This window comes from Anopheles darlingi, chromosome 3 (assembly GCF_943734745.1).
Source record: "Anopheles darlingi chromosome 3, idAnoDarlMG_H_01, whole genome shotgun sequence".
Lineage (NCBI taxonomy): Eukaryota > Metazoa > Arthropoda > Insecta > Diptera > Culicidae > Anopheles > Anopheles darlingi.
This window is the reverse complement of record NC_064875.1, coordinates 56,314,542-56,335,418: the sequence shown is the minus strand read 5'-3', so window position 1 is coordinate 56,335,418 and position 20,877 is coordinate 56,314,542. Positions and strand designations below refer to the sequence as shown.

At 51.5% G+C, this 20,877-nt stretch overlaps 3 protein-coding genes across 9 annotated transcripts in view; 1 reads left to right on the top strand and 2 right to left on the bottom strand.

The window, feature by feature from the left end:
* Positions 1-150: 150 nt before the first annotated feature.
* LOC125957959 (snake venom 5'-nucleotidase) lies at positions 151-9,123 on the bottom strand. 6 transcript variants are annotated; one of them, XM_049691021.1, is made up of 9 exons: positions 8,824-9,123; positions 4,998-5,688; positions 3,987-4,213; positions 2,989-3,433; positions 2,646-2,911; positions 2,437-2,559; positions 1,427-2,359; positions 1,243-1,338; positions 151-1,156 (listed from the first exon to the last, which is right to left on the bottom strand). In XM_049691021.1, exons 3-9 carry the CDS (start codon positions 4,170-4,172, stop codon positions 1,076-1,078), a joined length of 2,130 nt encoding a protein of 709 aa, XP_049546978.1. In that variant the 5' UTR covers positions 4,173-4,213; positions 4,998-5,688; positions 8,824-9,123; the 3' UTR covers positions 151-1,075. The 6 variants fall into 6 exon arrangements, with proteins under 6 accessions (XP_049546978.1, XP_049546980.1, XP_049546977.1 ...); XM_049691023.1 differs by lacking the exon at positions 3,987-4,213; XM_049691020.1 differs by lacking the exon at positions 4,998-5,688.
* Positions 9,124-9,485: 362 nt separating this feature from the next.
* LOC125953814 (N6-adenosine-methyltransferase MT-A70-like protein) lies at positions 9,486-12,263 on the bottom strand. 2 transcript variants are annotated; one of them, XM_049683597.1, is made up of 3 exons: positions 11,976-12,263; positions 9,843-11,724; positions 9,486-9,761 (listed from the first exon to the last, which is right to left on the bottom strand). In XM_049683597.1, exons 1-3 carry the CDS (start codon positions 12,208-12,210, stop codon positions 9,647-9,649), a joined length of 2,232 nt encoding a protein of 743 aa, XP_049539554.1. In that variant the 5' UTR covers positions 12,211-12,263; the 3' UTR covers positions 9,486-9,646. The 2 variants fall into 2 exon arrangements, with proteins under 2 accessions (XP_049539554.1, XP_049539555.1); XM_049683598.1 differs by having other exon boundaries at positions 12,030-12,263.
* A 170-nt stretch (positions 12,264-12,433) lies between these two features.
* Positions 12,434-20,877, top strand: part of LOC125956208 (transcription-associated protein 1) — a 14,017-nt gene continuing 5,573 nt past the window's right edge. The window contains exons 1-14 of the mRNA XM_049687850.1: positions 12,434-12,520; positions 12,782-13,612; positions 13,674-13,840; positions 13,912-14,147; positions 14,212-14,587; positions 14,662-15,100; positions 15,179-15,796; positions 15,879-17,078; positions 17,139-17,337; positions 17,422-17,714; positions 17,801-18,130; positions 18,207-18,593; positions 18,665-19,343; positions 19,411-20,877. The exon at positions 19,411-20,877 is cut by the window's right edge and continues 605 nt beyond it. Coding sequence (XP_049543807.1) covers positions 12,899-13,612; positions 13,674-13,840; positions 13,912-14,147; positions 14,212-14,587; positions 14,662-15,100; positions 15,179-15,796; positions 15,879-17,078; positions 17,139-17,337; positions 17,422-17,714; positions 17,801-18,130; positions 18,207-18,593; positions 18,665-19,343; positions 19,411-20,877 — 7,105 coding nt within the window. The 5' untranslated portion in view covers positions 12,434-12,520; positions 12,782-12,898. The remainder of the gene's footprint in view (positions 12,521-12,781; positions 13,613-13,673; positions 13,841-13,911; positions 14,148-14,211; positions 14,588-14,661; positions 15,101-15,178; positions 15,797-15,878; positions 17,079-17,138; positions 17,338-17,421; positions 17,715-17,800; positions 18,131-18,206; positions 18,594-18,664; positions 19,344-19,410) is intronic.

Sequence of the window (20,877 nt, the reverse complement as noted above, 5' to 3'; positions counted from 1 at the left end):
TACTACCGTTTGTTGTAGAAACCCACAGAGACCCTCAGAAAACAGTCATTGTGTAAACATAAAAGCCATAAAAACGCTCTCGAACATGTTAAAAAATCTGCACTATTTCGGATATTGAAAAAAACGAGACATTCGGAGTAGAGCGGCTGCTTGTGGTTGGCGTAAATGTATAGTGCATCGTTAAAATATCGCTTCTCGCCTATAGAGTATATATGTCTGCCATCAAACAGTTATCGACGACACCTTCCCCCACATAACCCGGGAGGAGGACGCCCTACATCTAGCCAGCTGCCTTTAATCGTTTGCTGGCGAGCGTACACAGTCTAACATCTTGGTTCAAGAACGTAACAAAACGTAACTATAGGATCCTTTTGTTAAAAACAACTACCTAATTCCACCGGCAGTAATGGCCTATTCCGTATCCTCTTTTTCTTTCCTCTACTTGACCGCTAACAGTAGAAGCAACAGCAGCAGCAGATGCTGCATAATTATTCTCCTTTATACGCAATCCTCTGTCTTTCCTTCTACCGAGCTGCCAAGCAGCATTTCGGCGTTAAAACCAACATAAATTCAACATTAAACACAGTTTAAAGCTATCGCCTGACCGGCCGGTTTTTGAAGGATATCATGGCTCTGCGTGTTGTTAACCTTAGTCGTTGGCTCTACCACGGATCAAGACGGATTCGATACTGCTCACTAAAGCACTAGCGCATCTTATCAACTCTTATATTCTAGTCTTTGCCTCCGTTGGTTTGTTGGGGTAGGGTACAGTGTGAAATGAAACGAATGAAACGATAACAGAAGCGCTTTTGGGCAAACGAAACAAAAGAAAAACTCCTTACAAATACAAAATCTCTCGGTTGGAGGCAGGTTTCAAAGCACAACAAACAGCGGAAGGGGTCGCGATAGACTGGGTATTTCCACGTGTATATCCCTATTACATAGATGTGTTAACTAATTTGATCAATCCACAGCGGACGACAGCATCGGGACATCATGCGTGTGCTGGGGAAATAATCGGGCCGGCATCGCTATATACATACGCACATCAGCAGCACACCACAGCACTCCCTCCTTATGGCGTTAGTTCATCCGTTTCCTTGATGACGGAGTTCTTCTCGATCGTTTCCCGACGCAGAACCATCTCGCGAATGTGCTGGAACAAGAGAAAAATCCGAGGAACATCATCTGACAATGATCTCAATGGATTTCGCTCGCTATGCGCCGAGCCTAGCAGCTTACATCTTCGTTCTGCACTACGATAATGCGATGCTGGATCGAGGGTGCCAGTTGACAACTGTTCTGCTCCAGATCATCCAATGAAGCACGCCGGAGAAGCTGCAAGAAAGAAAGCAACCAATTAGTACAATCTATTCTCTTTCTTACAATCGCTTGCAAATCAACGACAATAGAACCCTCTACTAACCTTTCCCCGATTGTTGCTAATGTGCTCCATCTTCGGTGGTGTCACGGAAGACTTGCGCCGGATCGGCGTCGGACCGTCGAGCTCGAGGTTCTCCAGCATCTGCACCATACTGTGCCGGCGCGACAGTGTGACTAGCGACTGACGGTGCTTCGTATGGTGTGCCTTGCCCATCCGCACATCGATCGCCTTGAAGTGATTCTGGATCGCCAGTCCGAGCTCCGGAGCGGCATCGTCATCCATCAGCACCCGGCAACCCTTAAACATCGTGTACCCATCGCACCCCCCGTAGATGTAGCTCTTGATGCATAGCGTATACTTCTGCTCCATGTTCAACCACTCGTCACCGACGCGCACCAGCTTCGGTTCGACCCGCCTGCCCGGTGGTTTCGAGGGATCGAACGCAAACGACATGCCGGCAATCTGTGGGAACCGACCCTCAAGCTTTGGATAGGTGGAGACCGAGTTTTCGAGCGCCTCGTGCAGTGTGCTGCCGGTCACCTCGAGCACTATCAACGGATCCTGCATCGGAATGATGTTCACCAGATCACGCATCGTGAACGGACCGGCCGGATGAATCTGATCCGATCGGAACGTGCCGGAGTTGATCATCACACAGTCGGCACCGGTCGCTGCGAGTGCCACATCGCAGATCCAGTTACCGAGATTCGTCTCAGAGGTACGGATGGCCGAGAAACGACCTTCCAGCTCGACCGCGAACGTACCCAGTACCTCGTCCATCTTTGACTCGATCGTTTCCGAGTACTTGCGCAATTCCTCTTTCAAGGCCGCATCTTCGCTGTACTTGCCCGAATGGATGTCCACCTTCTCTACGTTAATGTTGAGCTTGCCGTTCTCGTTGCGCGCCAGACAGACGCCAATCTTGGAGAACTGCCGAAAGTCCGTGCCCGACTTGATGACGTGAGTATCTTCAATCTATGGTGGAAAAACGCAACGCGCATAAGCACATTGGATGAGAATGTGGTAGCGAAAGCTAAGAGGATGGTACATACGTTGAGTATCTCGTACACGTGATCGTGTCCGCCTAGGATGAGATCAATGTGGCCGCTGTGTTTCGCCAGCTCAATATCATTCGGTGTTCGCATATGCGTTAAAGCTATAATCACATCACAACCCTGCAAGTGGCAGTCAACGTGAAAATCCATTAGAACCCAAGAGGTACCCCCAAAAAATTAGTCATATCCTGGGATGACATCAATACCTGATTGTGTAGCTCATCGGCCAGCTGGTTGCCGGCTTTAATGAAGTCAATGTAAGTGACTTCGTTCGGATCGATCGTCGGCAGCGTATCAAGCCATTCCTTCTCCACCAGCCCAATCAGGCCCACCTTTACCTCACCGTGGTGCAGAATGTGCGTGATCTTGCCGCCACCGAGCGGCCGACCGGTCTCGTTATCAACCACGTTAGACATCAGCCAGGGGAAGTTGGTTTTCTCCACCCAATCCGTCAGTATATCGAGTCCATGATCTGCAAATATGAAACATTCGAAGACTGGACGTTAGATAACTGCCATGAGGAGTCATCTGGCAACGCTGGAGACTTACCGAAATCATGATTCCCGAACACGGCACAGTGCGTACCGATCGCATTCAGCACCGGTACCATCTGTTCGCCTTTGGTGAACGTGCTAAGCATACTGGGCGAAAAGGCATCGCCACTAAACAGGACGAGCGGATTGAGCGAGGCAAACGATTTAACCGCAGTGCAGAAACGGGCCGCTCCACCGATCGGTTCCGTTTTGCTGTTAGCGTCAATGTTATACACATCGTTGTAATGGATCAGCGTCAGTTGATCCTCGTGGGTTGCCATGGTGTTGTTGCTGCTGCTGCCTCCTCTGGTGCTGCTACTAGTGCATCCACCGCCGGTATCCCGATCATGCACGTGATGCTGTCGGATGAGCGTAGTGGTATGCAGGTGCAGCAGGTTCGGTGTGTTGCTCTGTAGCTGCGAGACGGCCCGTTTGCCCGCTTCTCGGACCTCTACGGATGCCTACCGATGGAAGAGAATCCAGAATGTTAGAGAAAGTTCCTGCTCGCATGAGGAACAACCCACAGACAAATCCACAATATACGACGAAGGAGAAAATCAGATAAAACGGTGGGGAAGAAGGGATGTGGCCATGCTTCTAGCAACAGATGAATTAACAAACAAACAAACAAATCTCCTGGAACCGATTGCGGAATGTGAAACAAGATACCCGGGAGCACACATTGCACTACATGCTGGATCAGGATCGGATGTACCACTTGGTGCGAACCCTTTTCTGGAGAGTGTCTGGTGGGATGGAGGGGATCTTTAGCATACCAATGGAAACAAATGATTAGTTAGGGCTTATCTAGTGGCACATACTGTGTCTAGACAGAGAACACAAAGGACGGATCTTACTGGGCAGAACATCGAAAGGGAAATAGTAGCCCAGGAATGATAATTCTTGGAGGGAATCCTAGACCTAGATACGACATCAAACACAAACACACACAGACAGACAGAGAGACAGAGAGACAGATAGAGAGACGGAAAGGAAGTGAAGAAGAAAGGACACCTGTTTGAGCCAGCCGACCACATGTTTCAGCCCCTGCGACACTTCCGCTGCCGTTTCGAGGGGATTTCCGGTGCCAGCGTCGACTAGATCGCCCCACTTGGAGCGCACCGGGTGTTGCTGTTGGTGGTGCTGCTGATGCTGATGTTGCTGCGCGGCCTGCTGGGATGATGTTGCGAAGCCAGCCATGCTTCAAACCAACCAACAAGCCAACAACGTTATGTGTATATCTTCGTGTGGAGGGATGAAGAGACAAATCAAAGCGGGAGTGTTGAGCATAACTCATCATCGGAAGCAATGGAACGAAACGAAAACACACGCGAAGCGAGGAGCGATTGTTCTGAAGTCATCGCATCATGCACAGAGCGGATATGCGGAACAGTGGAACACATACTCGACCCCAAAAACCCTCCTAATCGACGACGCGGTGACGATGACCGTTTTCAAGGTCTGCGGCGTTCAATGTTGTGAACGGAGTAGCGACCCTCCCAAAAACCAACCACCGAGCACACCGGCCAATTTGGCTCACGTTTTATGAGTTCCACTAAATCGACTTGAGATAACAACAGGAACGGGGGGGTCGCAGGATGAGGAAACGGGTCTCCCTAGACCCCGGAAACCTTATATGGAACAGAGCGTTGGGAAGCAAGGTTGAAACCTTCGTGCCGTGACGTGTGTTTGTATCTTCCTATTTCGTCACCGCGTGTAAGCCTCTCCGCGGCTGGAACTTGACCTTGACGCGTTGTTCTGCGATTAAACCACAGAGCGCTACGCAACACATCAAGACTCCCAGAGCTCGGGACGACTACGACGAACGCAATGGGACTTACACGAGCAGTCAACACTTGTTCTAATCACGTGCCCATCTCATCCACAACACCGACTTCCTACATTTCCCTTTCAATTCGCTACAAAGCAACGCTAATCAATCTGCCGATGATCTGCTATCTGCTCGCGATCACTGATGGACCCGGCGCGACAAAACAAACGCGATTAGCGAACCCCACGGATTACCTCTCGGTGATAGATGGATGGTCTCGCCGTCGAACTCTGAAGTGTGCCGCCACTGAACTGGAATCCGGCCACAGCTCACTGCGATAGTAATACACTACGGGATGCGAACGCGAATGAACGTAGCATGCTGCGGCGTCGTCGTCAGTCGCGAAACTAGCTGACAGTCGCTGCGTACGCATATGCTGGGAGGGGATTGCCCGTTCCCTCGAAGGACAGACACCCTTCCACTCCGGTCGGTGTAAAGTGTGTGCCGCGAGTTTCGCGAGCGTGATAACCAACAACGTGCTCGCTACTGTTCCACTGCTAAACAATGTATGTCGCGGCGGCGTATGTTGTGTCCCGGTGTTAGCGCATATCTTGCCCGGTGGCATTGGCGCATTAGCAAAGCCATTGGTGTTACTGTTTGAGAGATATGATTTGATTATCTCTCTTCTCTCGCATTTCTTTGGTTCTCCTTTCCGCGTGGCGTAGCGCAGCACGGGGGAATGTTATCTGCGGGACAAGATAAGATTCTCCTATAGCTATAGAGATAGAAGGACGGCTTCTAAGCAGTCAATTGACTGCCGTCGTTTCACCAAGTCTTGGACTTGAAAATCGAATTTCCCTCATTCAAAATACGTGTCATCATCTTCGCCATCCACAATTATGAGCTGCATTCAGACGGCAGCGGCCGCACTACCTAGGACACCATCTAAGGAAGATCCCATAAAGTCGTAAGAAGGCAATCGAGATTGGGATTGGTTTCGGTGTCGCTTATTGAATTTATAATTTTCAATGCCACCCAATCTATCCCAGATCGCCCGGATCCGGGGAAAATATGATTTACACATACAAAAAGCACAGAAAGAGCTCCGTTCGATAATTGCGTTAGAATCGGAAGCGAATGGCTCTCTTTGCTGGTGCTGAGCTTAAAGACTCACACTTGCGGACTTACGATCGAAATTTGTTTGAGAAGAATACCTTTCGAAAGTGGATGGAACGACGAATTTAGGAGCCGAAGTAACATATTCGAACGAACTGGAAGGGCGCACTGGCTACTAAGCCCTAGTTCTACGACCAACCACGTGGCCTACTGCTACCAGCAATGTCCTCGAGCGTTACCGATTTTTCAACATTCTTTTTTGGTATTTTTGCTATTCCGATGATATTGTGACTCCTTCCTAGATTCATTCGCTGTGCAAGCAGCTAGTGTGTGTGTGTGTGTTGCAAGCAGCCACGCGCGCCCTCCTCAAGGTTGCGGAGCCGTCGCTAGAACGCCACGCCACTAGTATCCCTGGTGCTCCGGAGGGTCTCTAGTCGGAGCGGATTTCCGTTGAGGTTTATTTTTGCCTGTCCCGATATCAAAAACATCAAACCGTGCGACAACGCGCCGCCATCGCCGTGGCGTGTCGTGTAGTGTCCTGGCGATTATTCTGTTTAATCTGCTTAGCAACGCGAATTAGCCTTTATTTCGCAGCCTGCTGGTTAAAACCAAACTGTAGTGTTGGTGGACGCTCTGTCGTGGTTGCGTGCAAAAACTTTTTAATGTTAAATTGGATTTTCTTTTTTGTTTACTAAAAACATGGCAAGGGCCAGGCCATCGCTGTGCCGCCGCTATGGCGTGCTGCCACTTTCACTATCGATTAAATCGTGGCGACGACGACGACGACGAAGCACGTTTTGCGTTAGACCGCGGGACGTGACGTTTGGTGTGCTGTGGCGCGCGCGTTCGCGATCTCAAACGTCATCTCCATCGAGAGCAGAATGATTCGTACGCTGATAAGTACTACGTGGCCTACGTCGTCGTCGTCGGTGCCGCCATCGTGATATTTATTTTAAGACAGACTCTAAATCAGTCTGCGCTGGCCCAGCAGTGGCTTCTTTCTTTTCTATTTTAGCAAAACAATCAGCGGGGAGCCACCATCATGGGGATAGGATGAGCAGAGTAAGAGTAGCCGGGGAGCCGCCATCGTCAGTATGCGGTCGTTCGTCCACACCAGCTGACTATTGCGCTCTCTATCCTGCAGTGTTATCTCATCCCGCTGCCGAATTGGAAAAAAGTATGGTTTATGGAACCGGAGAGCACCAGCATCAGTGTGTACTACTCTATTGCGGTGGTTGCCCCGAGGAAGGTAAGGTTGCCAGTGCAACCAAAAGATTAATATGGCGCCGCCGTGCCTAGTATTACCTCCTGTGGGTGAGCGAGCGGGAGAGAGTAACGAGCTAATGCTGCTACTGCTGCTGCTGCTGGAGGCACTGAAATGGTGTGTACTGGGGACAATCTGTAAAAAGGAACCACAGGAACAACTGCGATTCAATTTGCCACCATTTACTTCTTTTGGCCGGCAGCCGCAGCAGTAGTTCCTCCTCCATTCGATTTCCGGTTACTGAGCTTCCGTATTAGCTTCCGGGGGAGAAAGGTAGCGAGAGGGAGGGAAAAAGGAAGGGATTTATTGAATGCCCCCTTCTATCTCTAACTCCTTCGTATTGGCTGATGTTGTGGTTCTATTTCTGGATAATTCTATATATCGCTTCCATCGGTTGCCGTGTCTTTCGGTTGGCATGTTTCGCTTTCCTTTTTTTCTCCTTTTTTTTGCAAGTCTAGCCAAGTAGCATAGCTCTAACCAATCCGTGGACTTGGATCACTGCACTTCCTACAGCTAGAAGCGGACAGATGAAACCACACACAGGACGACAAGCAACTTGAGCGCCATATTTTCCCTTTTTTTTACACCAACTTGCAGATCTTGCTCCGGATTGGAATGCTATTGTGACAACAGCACTAAAAAATCTATTCTTTATAAAACGGATAGGAAGAAAGGCATGAAATGCTGGACCACAATGGGACCTATCACACCGCCATGACCGAATGTCGCGAAGCGAAGGAGAAATGTCCTCGGTATACGACAACATCTCCTATCTGGCACACATTGTTAGGCAAACAATAAAAATCTCAATGACCTCTAGAGATTTGTCCTCTTCAACACACCACGCGGCGACACGACCAACTCCCTCTTCCCGACACACACGGCGCTTCTAAACTGCTATCCATCGCTATCCCTCGGCACTCCACAGCGTGCGCCTCCATCATTTCCTGTGTATGTGTGCCTGTGTGCCAGTGTGTGTGTGTGTGGTGTTCGAGTGTTTCCTCGCCCTTGCCCGCTCCCTAGGGGCTCCATTTTCGCATGGCCATAGCGTGGCAAACTGCAACTAGCTCGGGCTTGGCTAGCAGTCACATAAAGGATTCAGTAAACACGCGGATTGCTCCCTTCCCTAAGGGGTAGTAGCAAGGCCATCAGGCCATGTCACCACCAGCACGTCACGCTCGGCTAGTGTCCCGAGGGACCAAGGATGTGGTGGTGAACCGCAACAGGAGGGCTGCTCTATGAACACCACTAAAGTGTCTGTTACCGCGTGTTGAGGTAGGCGCCATGGTCATCGTTCACCTGCACCCCCTCTCTGCACTGGTGCTAAAATCATGTAATATGCCTGCCACGACCGCGTAAGCCGTAGCTCCTCTTTGCGCAACATTATTGTTATCTCGTGGACAATGTGGAGCCCTCTTGGAGGCGTCGGAGTGCTCTCACAGTACCTTCACTGTAGTCCACCCTCTTCCCAATCAGTCATGCTAGAGATCAAGGTACGCACGGACAAAATTCTTCGCGGCGATGGTAGTACACGACGGGGTTTCTATGGTTTATGTTGAGTGTTTTGTGCTCCTAATTTTGTCCCACACTCATACCCATTGACGCACACACACTCATTTGGTCACTGAAAGAGGTTGCTTTGATTTGCTGCTTTGAGGGAGAGAGTTTGCTTTCGATAAAAAAAAAAAAACCACACGAACCTCTTTGCACAACAGGCCACACGGTACAGGGTTTCAACACGGGTAAGGTAGGTCGGTAGATGGGTCGTTTTGTCGGTCGATTGGTGTGGTCCTGGCGGTATCGCGGAGCTCAGGAATTTCCTCCACACGACCAACGCACCAATGCACGCACAACGCTCACTCACAACCGTACACGGCGGCTACTTCTGGGACGAGTAGCAGCGCGGCAGGCATGCTGCTGTTGGTGATACCGGGACGGGAATACTAACACGAGAAGAGCACCAGCAGCTAAACACTGAAGGACCCGCGTGTAGCGTACAACGATTCTTCACCAACTACCAACTTACTAACCGAGCTACTGAGATCTGAACCCTCGTTCGCTGTCGTTGTCAACCATATTCGTGTTGCGCATGGCAACCGGCGTCCAGCTACAGCTGCTGAGAGCGAGAGTTCTCATCGTACGCTCAACTATCTCCACGGCGGTGGAGTATCCCGAACACAACGACGACGTCGACAACCACGACCTCTCGCAACGTGCCAGCCGGAATCATATGGTCCAGAAAGGGCCTCTATCTCCTTGAGATTTTTGTGGCACCACGTTTCCGATCGAAACAAGTAATTAGCGTCGGTTATTCGGATCATAGTCAAGGGGGTTTCCTGCCTAGGACGCTTTAGTTGCTTTCCGTTCCTTTTTTATTGTTATTATTACTATTACTATTTATATTATTACTATTATTATTATTATTATTAATATTATCATCATTTTCTTCGGCATTTACACCCCGTGGTCAAAGGTCAAAATTGAGTAGCAGACCGTGGGTATCTTCCCCTTCCCAAAACCGGTCTAAGGATTCTTACCAGGCGTCATGCAATTACCATCCGGATAGCGGTTTCGAAACGAGCTGATCAACTCCGGGTCCACTATCTGTATGCCATCGAGCTGATTTCCCAATGTGATCCTGTGAGACGAAAAAACTGAATATAAGATCCATTTCCATGTGTCTGCGTGTGTGTGTGAGAGAGAGATAAAGATAGCATACCAATTGGGCTGTACATTGTGGGGTCGACCAAATAGTTCGATCTTACGTGTGCCCGGACTTAATCGCTCGATGATGCCATAGATTTCGTCCGGTTTGTGGCTGGTGGCACGGACCTCCGCCACGATCACGTCACAGTCGAGCCCTCGGTTCAGGTTGGGCGGATTACCCTTCATCCCAACCAGACAGTGTTCCTTGCCATGGTTCAGCCAGTGGCCGGTGCGCCCGGTTCGGATGATGCGCTGTAGTTGGTTCGTCTTTACCCAGATCAGCTCATCGACACGCTCGTAACCCCACAGCTTCAAGCACTCGCGACCGAGCTCCATCGCACGCCCCGTGACCCATAGGAAGATCAGTCCATCGTCCTGCAGCGCCGGTACGCCCAGCTGGCGCATCTCGTCATCCGACATCGTACCGTATGGTAGCTCCATATGGATGTCCCACGGTGGATCGGCCATTACGACCGCAAACTTTCCGAGCACCGTCATATCGAGAAAGCGCAGATCGCACTGGATCCACTGCGGTGGGTAGAGGGTGGCGCACGGTTCGTTTGTGATCGGTGATCGCTTGGCTCCGACTCCCGCTCCTACCGTTCCACCTCCAGCAGCACCACCGGCTAAGGCATCATCTAAGGCCTTGGGTTTTACCTTGGCCTTGGTTTTGCCGTCGGGCTTGGCGAGCGCACCGGCCAGTGCACCGCCCGGACCTGTCTGGCCAACCGTCTGGTACGTATCCACTTGGTAGTGCACGTACTTGCACGTGTCCATGTGGAAGCACGTGTTTAGGAAGCTGCAATCACCAAGAGTTTCGTCCGTGTGGTTCTGGATGATCTTCTTGAAGTGCAGCTTATTGCAGCGGTATTTGTTGACCACTGTCTGTTTGCTGTCCGATTCTGTCGCTGCACCACTGCTGTTGCTGTTGCTGTTGCTATTGGATGACATCGTGTCTCCCGGATCCGTCGTCGGTTCCTTCTTAACATCCGCTATATCAGTCCCTCTATGAAGCTCGGCACCATTTTTACTCCGCGAGCCTCTTTCTCGTTCTGATTGACTGTCGCTATCCTGTTTCGTACCGGTCTCACCATCGGTCCGGCCATCAGCACTATCTCGACTCTCGTTGTTGCTGTCGGATCGTTCCTTGGCAGCTGATGCAGCTGCTGCCGCAGCCGCCTCATTTGCGGCATCCAGCGAACGCATACACTCGATGCGAGTACCATGCGGACAAAACTCCATCACCTGGGCACCACCTTGCGATTTGAACTTTTCGGCCAGCGAGCGCTCTTTGGCGGTCGGTTTGGATAGCAGCTCCAGGATCTCCTCGCCTACCTTCTTGTGCTGCTTCTCGCGCGTCGAAGGTAACGATAGCAACGACATAATGTCCGAAGCTTGGCAGGCAACCGATGTCGCCGCCGACGCAGACGACGATGAGGATGAGGAGTCAGCAGCACCAGCACCCTTACCCCTATGACCCTCATCCTTGAGACCTGTGGCACTGCGTGCCACCTTACTACCGCCACTACCTTTCAACAAAAGCTCGTCGTCCTCGCCGGCCATCGCTTTCCGCTTGCCACCGGATTCCCCAAGATCCGCCAGTACAGCCATCGGGACGTGGCTTAGACCGAGATCATCGTGCAGGGCCTGTATTCGAGTGTGCTCTGCCGAAATCACCTCGTACCCGACCGTACCGCCTATGCTGACCTCCTTGATGTTGATCAGATTCTGGCTGGCCATCTTGTGTAGGTAGTAGGCGACGGAGTCGCGTAGGGGTGCCGTCTTTTGCATCATGCTTTCCACCCGTTCCGTGATCTGCGTCGAGTTTGTTGGCAGTATTAGGCTCTGGTCGGCCAGCACCTTGACTAGGCATTTCTCCACCTCGGCGTCGATATCTGTTTTGGGATGGAAGAAGGACTTTAGTGTGGTCTCCTAAATGAAAACGAATAAAACCAAATCCTTTTCCAGCATGCATTGCATTTATTGAGTGAAAAGCCAAAAACACACAGTCACACACACACAAACACACACAGGAAGACAAACAGAACGGCACACTTGAATCGGGCGGTTGCTGGTCCCTCCTCGCCTTCTGTTGGCAAGAAGTGGCCACCGACACCACAGCGGCCACTCCGGTCACACACATTACCCGTACTACTAGCTCCTTGGTCCAGTTTGATTGTAGCTAGAAGGAGTTTGTTACCCTTGTCATCGCCCAAACTGCCGCCCGATTCCAGCTTGATCAAGCTCACTACGCCGCCGGGTCCAGCCGGGCTGCTGTTACCGAGCAGCAGATCCTGTCTCTCCTTCTTGCGCTTCTCCAGCTTCTCGCGCAAGCTGTTCCGCTTCACCTTCACCGCCTGAATTTCTTCCCAGGACGACATGATCCAAAAAAAACGGTAGCACAGAACAACGGCGGCAGAGGCGGAGGTCCTTCGCGGAATTCGAACACACACGCACACACGCACGAACAGAAACGTAAACAAACGCGTTTGACAGCAGGATATATACCAAGGTTGGTATAGGACCGCGCGCTGTTCGAATTTTTGCCGCATTCGAGCAGTTGCTACTCGAACGTTGATGACATTTCCCGAAGACGCGAGTTTAGCGCTTGGGGAACGCGGTGCGAGTTTAGGAAAACAAAACGGAAAAAGGACACGGAATCTGCCTTTCTGGGGAGTCCTGTTGCTGATGGTAAGTTAGAAGTTTCTTCGTTGAACCCGTCCCGCAATTCGTGAGCATCCGGGGAAGCCGACAGGAAGCTGCAGAAACACCCACCGGCCACACCATGTTTTGATGAGGATGGTGGTCTGAAAGGCGTGTGCCGAGCGCTGGACCAGCGTTAGTGGCCGCTTACAATCAACCAACAGCGTTCGCAGTGGCATTATCTGCCGCCCAACATTCCAAGAAACTCCGGATAAGGACAATATTTAACGTTCTGCTTTATCTTCACAGAAAACCTGCCAGCGCCGGCTACTGCTGGTGGGGACACACACACCCGGCTAATAGGTGGTCCGGAACGAATGAATAAAAGCATCGGGTTTTAGTTTTGCGCGCACTCTCTCTCAGAAAATGGCAACCAACCATCCATCTGGAGCGGTGCCGGTGGCGGCAGCCGCGGCCGCAGCTCCGAATACGGCGACTGCGCAAGCGGCTGCAGCGTCTCCCAATTTCGACGCGATGCAAATGGGTCACTACCGAAGCTACGTGAACATGCTTGCGGATACTAGCTCAAAGGATGAATTCAAACTAAAGGCAGCGCAGGAGCTGAGCGAACACTTTGAACTAATAACGCAGTGTAGCGGCTTCCAGAGCTTCCTCGAGCTGGCGATGCGTGTATTTCTGAAGGTACTCCAGGAAAACGAACCAATGTTTATCACGGAATTCAGCATGCAACAAGTTCGCAAACTGATTCTGGAGATGATTCATCGGCTGCCGAACTCAGAGCACGTCCGCCAGTACGTGAAACCCATCATCGTGCTTATGATCAAGCTGTTGCACACGGAAAACGAGGAGAACGTTCTGGTGTGCCTGCGAATCCTGATCGACATTCACAAACAGTACCGACCACCGTTTCACACGGAAATAGGGGATTTTCTCTCGTATTTGAAGAAGATCTACACCGATCTACCGAAGAATATGCCAGCGATGCTCGAACCACGGCAATCGATTAAGCTGAAGGATCTTAAAGATCTCAACCTAGACACACTGCTGCCAGAGATTTTCACGCTCACGCCCTTGCAGGTGGAGAAGAAGATGCCGGATGGCAAGATTTCTCACTCATCGGTAGGACGTTGTGACGGGCTTTTGATTTCGATACGCTTTAACAACGCTCTCCCCTTTGCAGTACAATCTAATTCCGAAGGGGATCAACTCGCTGAAAGTCTTGCAGGAGCTGCCGATTATCGTGGTGCTGATGTATCAGATCTATAAGCAAAACCTGCACCAGGAAGTTGCCGAATTCGTGCCATTAGTCATGAACACGATCAGCCTGCAGCCAACCAGTGCTCATAAGTAAGTATCATCGACTTAACGCGATCATGTCATTACGAATGGTAGATTAATGTTGCCATCCCTATTTGTAGAGCTTCCCCCGGGTTTAATAAAGAGATTTACGTCGATTTTATGGGCGCGCAGATCAAAACGCTGACCTTCTCGGCCTACATTATGCGTCTGTTTCCCGAGAACGTACAAACGCACGCCAGTACGATGGTGAAGGGTATGATCAATCTGCTGGAAAACTGCCCGAAGGAGGTGGCCAGCCTGCGGAAGGAGCTGCTCGTAGCCTCACGTCATATACTGCAGACGGAATTTCGTAATCGTAAGTTGGAACGGGTCAGATCCAGTCTTCAGACCACCACTTACACCGGCCTTGTGTGTTTCAGATTTTGTGCCAACCATTGAGAAACTGTTCGATGATGATGTGTTGCTGGGAAAGGGCTGGACTACTCATGAGAATTTGCGCCCTTTGGCCTACTCAACACTGGCCGATCTGGTACATCACATCCGACAGCACCTAAGTCTGCAGGCGCTCTCGAAGGCGGTGCATCTGTTCGCCAAAAACATCCACGACGAATCGCTCCCGACGAGCATTCAGACAATGTCCTGCAAACTGCTGCTGAATCTCGTCGAGTGCATACGGCAGAAGAGTGAGGCAGAGCCGGTGGCATCGCGCGAACTACTCATCACGATGCTTCGCGTGTTTACGGTCAAATTCCAAACCATCTCCAAGCAGCAGCTCCCACAGTTAATGCAGAAATGGTTAGCATAGAACAATTGAAAGATTTCATCTGATCGTTTCTAATCCCAATCTTCGCGACTTCCATTTATCGTAGGAAAGCCAAACCGACCGATGGACAAACACCCGACACGGCAGTGAAAGATGTAATGGCGGATGGTGGTACAGGCGTGGATAGTACAGGACAGCGAGCCACAAGCATTGGGCTACCGGTACCGAGCAATCTGAACGTTTCCGAGTACCGCAGTCTAATCAAGACGCTCGTCTGTGGCGTAAAGACGATCACGTGGGGCTGTCCAGCCCCAAAAACACTCGGCGAACATCAAACCAGCCCGGCCAAGCTGTTCAATCCAAGTGAGATACTGATCTTTATCGATCTGTTCCACTGGGCGCTGGAGGCGCTTGACATCTACACGATCAACATACCGGCCCCGGGGATGGGCGGAACACCGACCGCACAGCCCGCCTCGAAACAAACGCTCCAGATGCCCCGCTCGAAGGAGGAAAAGGAAGTGATGGAGCACTTTAGCGGTGTGGTAAGGCATCAGCGAGAAAGTTTCCGCGCAACTTAAACCCCCATTTAATAGCATTCGTCCCCTGCCTTATCATTCTAGTTCCTCACGATGGATCCGCAGAATTTCCAGGAAATTTTTGCCTCTACGATCGACTTTATGGTGGATCGTTTGTACAAAAACAACACGCTCCAGGTGATTGCTAATTCTTTCCTGGCGAACCCCAAAACGTCGCCACTGTTCGCGACGGTACTGGTCGAGTATCTGCTCGAGCGGATGGACGAGATGGGCGTTAACATCGATCGTTCCAATTTGTACCTACGCCTGTTCAAACTCGTGTTCGGTAGCGTCAGCCTGTTTGCAGCCGAGAACGAGCACATGCTTCGTCCGCATCTGCACAACATCGTGAACCGCTCGATGGAGCTGGCGATGACGGCAAAGGAGCCGTACAACTACTTCCTGCTTCTGCGAGCCCTGTTCCGATCGATTGGTGGTGGTTCACACGATCTGCTGTATCAAGAGTTTCTGCCCCTGCTACCGAACCTGCTGGAGGGTTTGAACCGACTGCAGAGTGGGTTCCACAAGCAGCATATGAAGGATCTGTTCGTGGAACTGTGCCTCACTGTACCGGTCCGGTTGTCATCGTTGCTACCCTACCTACCGATGCTCATGGATCCTCTCGTATCCGCACTCAACGGTTCACACACGCTGATCAGTCAGGTAAGCAGAAATGAGCAGCAGCAGCTGCAGCGGCATGTATTGATGCCATATCATAACTTTCTTTCTCACTCTGTCTACACAGGGTTTGCGTACGCTGGAGTTGTGTGTGGACAATCTGCAGCCCGATTTCCTATATGATCACATTCAACCGGTACGCGCGGATTTGATGCAGGCATTATGGCGCACGCTGCGCACACAAGACAATGCGGCCATCGTTGCGTTCCGGGTGCTGGGCAAGTTCGGTGGAGGCAATCGAAAGATGATGATCGAACCACAAAAGCTGCGGTACCAAGAGAACGATCTCCCGCTACCGGCCATTGTCGCCCACTTCCAGGATCATCGGAATCCGATTCATTTTGCCGTCGATCGCGTGATCGAAACAGCTTTCAATGCACTAAAATCGAGCACGACCGATGCGTTCTACTGGCACCAAAGCTGGGAGGTGATACGGTGCTATCTAGCCGCTTCGATAACACTCGACAACGATAAGTACGTACTGGAGAAGCTATTCATGCATCCAAGCTTCACGGAAGCAGCGATACAGAGCGGTCCGGCTGCTAACTATATCGTACCGGATAAGCGTGCCCGAGCTACGCACCAAACGGTACTGACCAGTATGTTTGTGGCAGCCGCGATGAAAGAGCTGCGTAGCTCCGTACTACCGACGATGGTGGCCGTCGTGCGGCACTATACGATGGTGGCAATCGCCCAACAGGCCGGTCCGTTCCCGCTACACAAGTATTTCCCACTCGGTATTGTCGGGATGGATCCGCTCGTACTGATCGATGCGCTGGCGGAAATCATGGGCCACGAGGAGAAGGAACTGTGCAAACCGGGTAACCTGGCGATGGGACTAATTCTGGAGACGGCTACCAACATTATGGGCTCGAAGGAGCGTGCCTGTCGCTTGCCGCTGATGAACTATCTCGGCGAAAAGATGGCCAATCTGTGCTACGATCGACCGTGGTACGCCAAGATGGGTGGCTGCATAGCGCTGAAGTTCCTGTACCAAAACATGGCCATCCGATGGTTGTATCAGCATATGTTCGTCTTCCTCAAAGCGTTCATGTTCATCATCATGGATCTGACCGGTGAGGTCTCGAGCGGAGCAATAGATATGGCGCGCACAAATCTAGAGAAGATGCTACGTATCTGTATGACCCCGCTCGAGAAGGAATGCAAGAACGAGGAGCTACTGGTCACGCAGAAGAAAGCAATGTACGATGTCATACATGAGCTGGTCCGTCAGGTCACTAGCCCGCACACGTTAGTGCGCGAAACGGTAAGTTTGTCTCCCGCGTGAGGATTTCATGCACTCGACTAATGTCGCTTTCGTCTATAGGCAATGTCATCGCTACGGTTGATCGCCGAGCTGCAAGACAAAACCGTCACGGAAGTGATGAATCCACATCGAGAGGTACTGGTGGATATGATTCCACCGAAGAAGCACCTTTTGCGCCATCAACCAGCAAGCGCCCAGATCGGACTGATGGATGGCAACACATTCTGTACGACACTCGAACCGAGGCTCTTTACCATCGGTAGGATTTGGTAGCGCGCTTTCAATATTGCGCTGATTGAATTGATTTTTTTTACGCATTTTTGCTTTCATTCCATCCATCCAGATCTCAGTATTCTCACGCATAAGGTGTTCTATCACGAGGTTTTAACACTGTCGGATGCCGAAGATGCGACGCTCAACAAGCTAGAGTGCTACAAAACGGTAACCAACCTGGTGCCACTACGTAAGAGCGCACTGAATGCGCTGGCCGCCTGTCACTACATTCCGAACGGATGCCGGGATAAGATCTTTGCCATCCTGTTCAAAGCCCTCGAGAAGAACAATGTCGAGCTCCAGGAAGCGGCATTCCAGTGCATGAAGAACTTCCTGCAAGGCTGCTCCGTGAGCAAGGAAACGGTAAGGGCGATGGTAAACGCTATTTATTCGCTTGGTCTTACTTTTCCTGAAGACAAGATGCATAACCGGTGCCTTAACGTTTCCAGATACACACGGTTATTCGGCCACTGCTGCTACTACTTGGTGATCACCGCAATCTCACGCTCAGCGGAACCCGCCGGCTTTCCTACTTGACTCAGTTGTTCCCGGCCATGTTCAATGAGAAGCTGTGCGATTCGCTGTTGCAGATACTGCGCAAGATGCTCGAGGTGACGATTGCCACCAACAAGGGTAACTTCCTGGCTGCCTCGAAGACGAGTGAGATGGAGAAGAAGATCGTCACGATCCTCGGCATCTTCCATCAGATTCCGGCAGCCTCGCCCAAGTTTATCGAAAGCCTGTGCAAACTGATCCTGCAGACGGAGAAGAGTTTGATGGTATGTGTGAGAGCGGGAGCACGCGATCGGGCGATCGCAATTTCTGCTCGGTTTCTTATCGATTTCTCTTCTTCAGATTGAACCATCCTCACCGTATCGACCAGCGTTGGTGAAGTTCCTGCTTCGCTATCCGAAGGAAACGATCGATCTGTTGCTAACCGACGCCGTAATGAAGGATCCCCAGTGGAATCGGTTCACGATCTTCCTGCTGCGACACAAGGATGGTTTACCGTTCCGCAATGCTGCCCAGCTCAAGGGTTCGCGCCTGATGCAGCTTATTCTGCTCAACTCGGAAACATCTGCCGCCAGCAATCTTGCCAAACCGTACGAGGAACGGTACGAGGCGCAGCATCAGGCCGTGCTGATCGTGCACACGCTGGTTGAGTTTGATGGACCGTGGATAACGGGTCAGACTGAAATCATCAATGCGCTTAAGAGCATCTGGCACAAAGATCTGTATAAGGTAAGGCGCATATGAAGCACGATCGGCAGTTTCTGAGGTGTTCAGTGACCATTCTTCTATCCCTCTCCTAGACCTGTCAAACGGTGGTCGTGTGCGATCTGTGGCATCTGATCGCGAAGATCCTGATAGAATACTTCTCGTTCAACACGAACGAGATCAAGCTGCTATTTGAGTTGCTGCGGGCACTGTGCCTGCGTTTCGTGCCCGACTTTCAGTTTCTGCGCGATTTTCTGCAAAACACCGTCTGCCAGAGCTACACGGTCGAGTGGAAGCGCAAGGCGTTCTTTCAGTTCGTCGAAGAGTTCACGACCGGTGACCTGGCGCAGGATCTGAAGGCAAAGATACTGACCGCCATCATTATACCGAGCTTCGCAATCAGCTTCGAAAAGGGCGAAGGCAATCGGTTGGTCGGTGCACCACCGGCACCGTACCAGGAGGACGACTGTAACGTCGTGTCGGTGTTCATCAACAAGGTGATCGATCCAGATAAACCGTTTGCAAATGATGACGGTGTAAGGATCGCGTTGCTTCAGTTCGCCTGCCTGCTGGTGGAGAAAGCCTCACCTCACATTCACGACGGAGATGCTAACAACAAGCGCGAAGGCAACAAATTGCGTCGACTGATGACGTTCGCCTGGCCCTGCCTGCTGCCGAAGAACTGCGTCGACCCTTCGGCGCGATATCATGGACATTTGCTGTTGAGTCACATCATTGCAAGGCTGGCGATTCACAAACGAATCGTACTGCAAGGTAACCTGCGCGGATCTGAACAATAGCTGAGTATTAGTTCTAATATCATTCTCTCTTCCCTTCATAGTGTTCCATTCGCTGCTGAAAGCACACGCCGTAGAGGCCCGCAAGGTCGTGCAGCAGGCACTAGAAGTGCTGACGCCGGCAATGCCGCTGCGCATGGAGGACGGCAATACGATGCTGACGCACTGGACGAAAAAGATCATCGTTGAGGAGGGTCATACGATGCAGCAGCTTTATCACATCCTGCAGCTGATCGTACGTCACTACAAGGTTTACTATCCAGTGCGGCACCAGCTTGTGCAGCAGATGATCAATTCGATGCATCGGCTCGGTTTTACCGCGAACACCTCAGCCGAGTACCGGCGGTTATCGATCGATCTTGCTGACGTCGTAATCAAGTGGGAGATGCAATATGCACGCGAAGAAGCAGATGAGGCGGTTAACAATGCCGCGGGTGCGGAAGGTGGAACAGTGGAGGTGAAGAGAGAAGAAGACTCATTTGCCGGCGGTAGTGGTGGATTCGGTTCCGGAGTTGATGAGACCGGTGGAGAGGGATCGAGTAGCAAACAGCAGGCAAGTGGTGCCATCAAGCGAACCGCTTCCGGCATGGACGACGAATCAGCCGGCACGTCCACTATGAAAAAGAAGCTAGCGGTCGGTGAGAACGATCCGCAAGCGTCGAACGTCGATAGACCAGCTAGCTCCAAGGTCGAACAAGGCCACAACCGACCAATCGATCGCATTCAGTACGATACCGTGGTGAACTTCCTGTTCCGGATGGCCTGCCAGCTGAATGACGTTGCACCCGGAACGCCTGGGTTGGTAACGGCGACGGATAACCCATCGCGTCGTTGCGTGAACCTGGTGAAACAAGCGATCAAACCGGATGTTGCGGTCGATCTGAAGTTGGCCTGGTTAGACAAGATCTTTCAGAGTGTCGAGACGCAGCAAGCAAACATCGGTAACATCTGTACCGGGCTTGAGCTGCTCACTTTTCTGCTGGGCGTGCTGAAGAAAGATCAACTGCTGCTCACACTTCGACCGCTTCAACGTGGGCTATCAGCATGTGTCACTTGCTCGAACACGCGCGTCATCAAGCTTATGCACGGTTTGCTGTCCCGGTTGATGGCCATCTTTCCCACCGATGCACAGCACAAGTGTGACGATCTCGAGACGCTCTCGAGCACGATCTCGCGCATGATCTACGATGGGCTAGCCGCGTACGAGAAGTGTACGCAACCTAATCCTTCCTCACTGTTCGGCACGCTGATGACACTGAAGGCCGCTTGTGCCAACAATCCGGGTTACATCGATCGACTTATTACACCGTTTATGCGTTTGCTGAATCGACTGACGAAAGAACATCTGACCGGATTCGGCGGTGCACTCGGTGGTGTTGGTGCCGCTGGACCGGGTGGCGCAATGCTAGCAGCTGGTGGCGGTGGACCCGGGGGTCCTGCCGGAGGACCTGGTGGATCGGGTGCTTCAATGAGCGAAGCGACGAACACGAGCACGATCGCACTCGAACTGC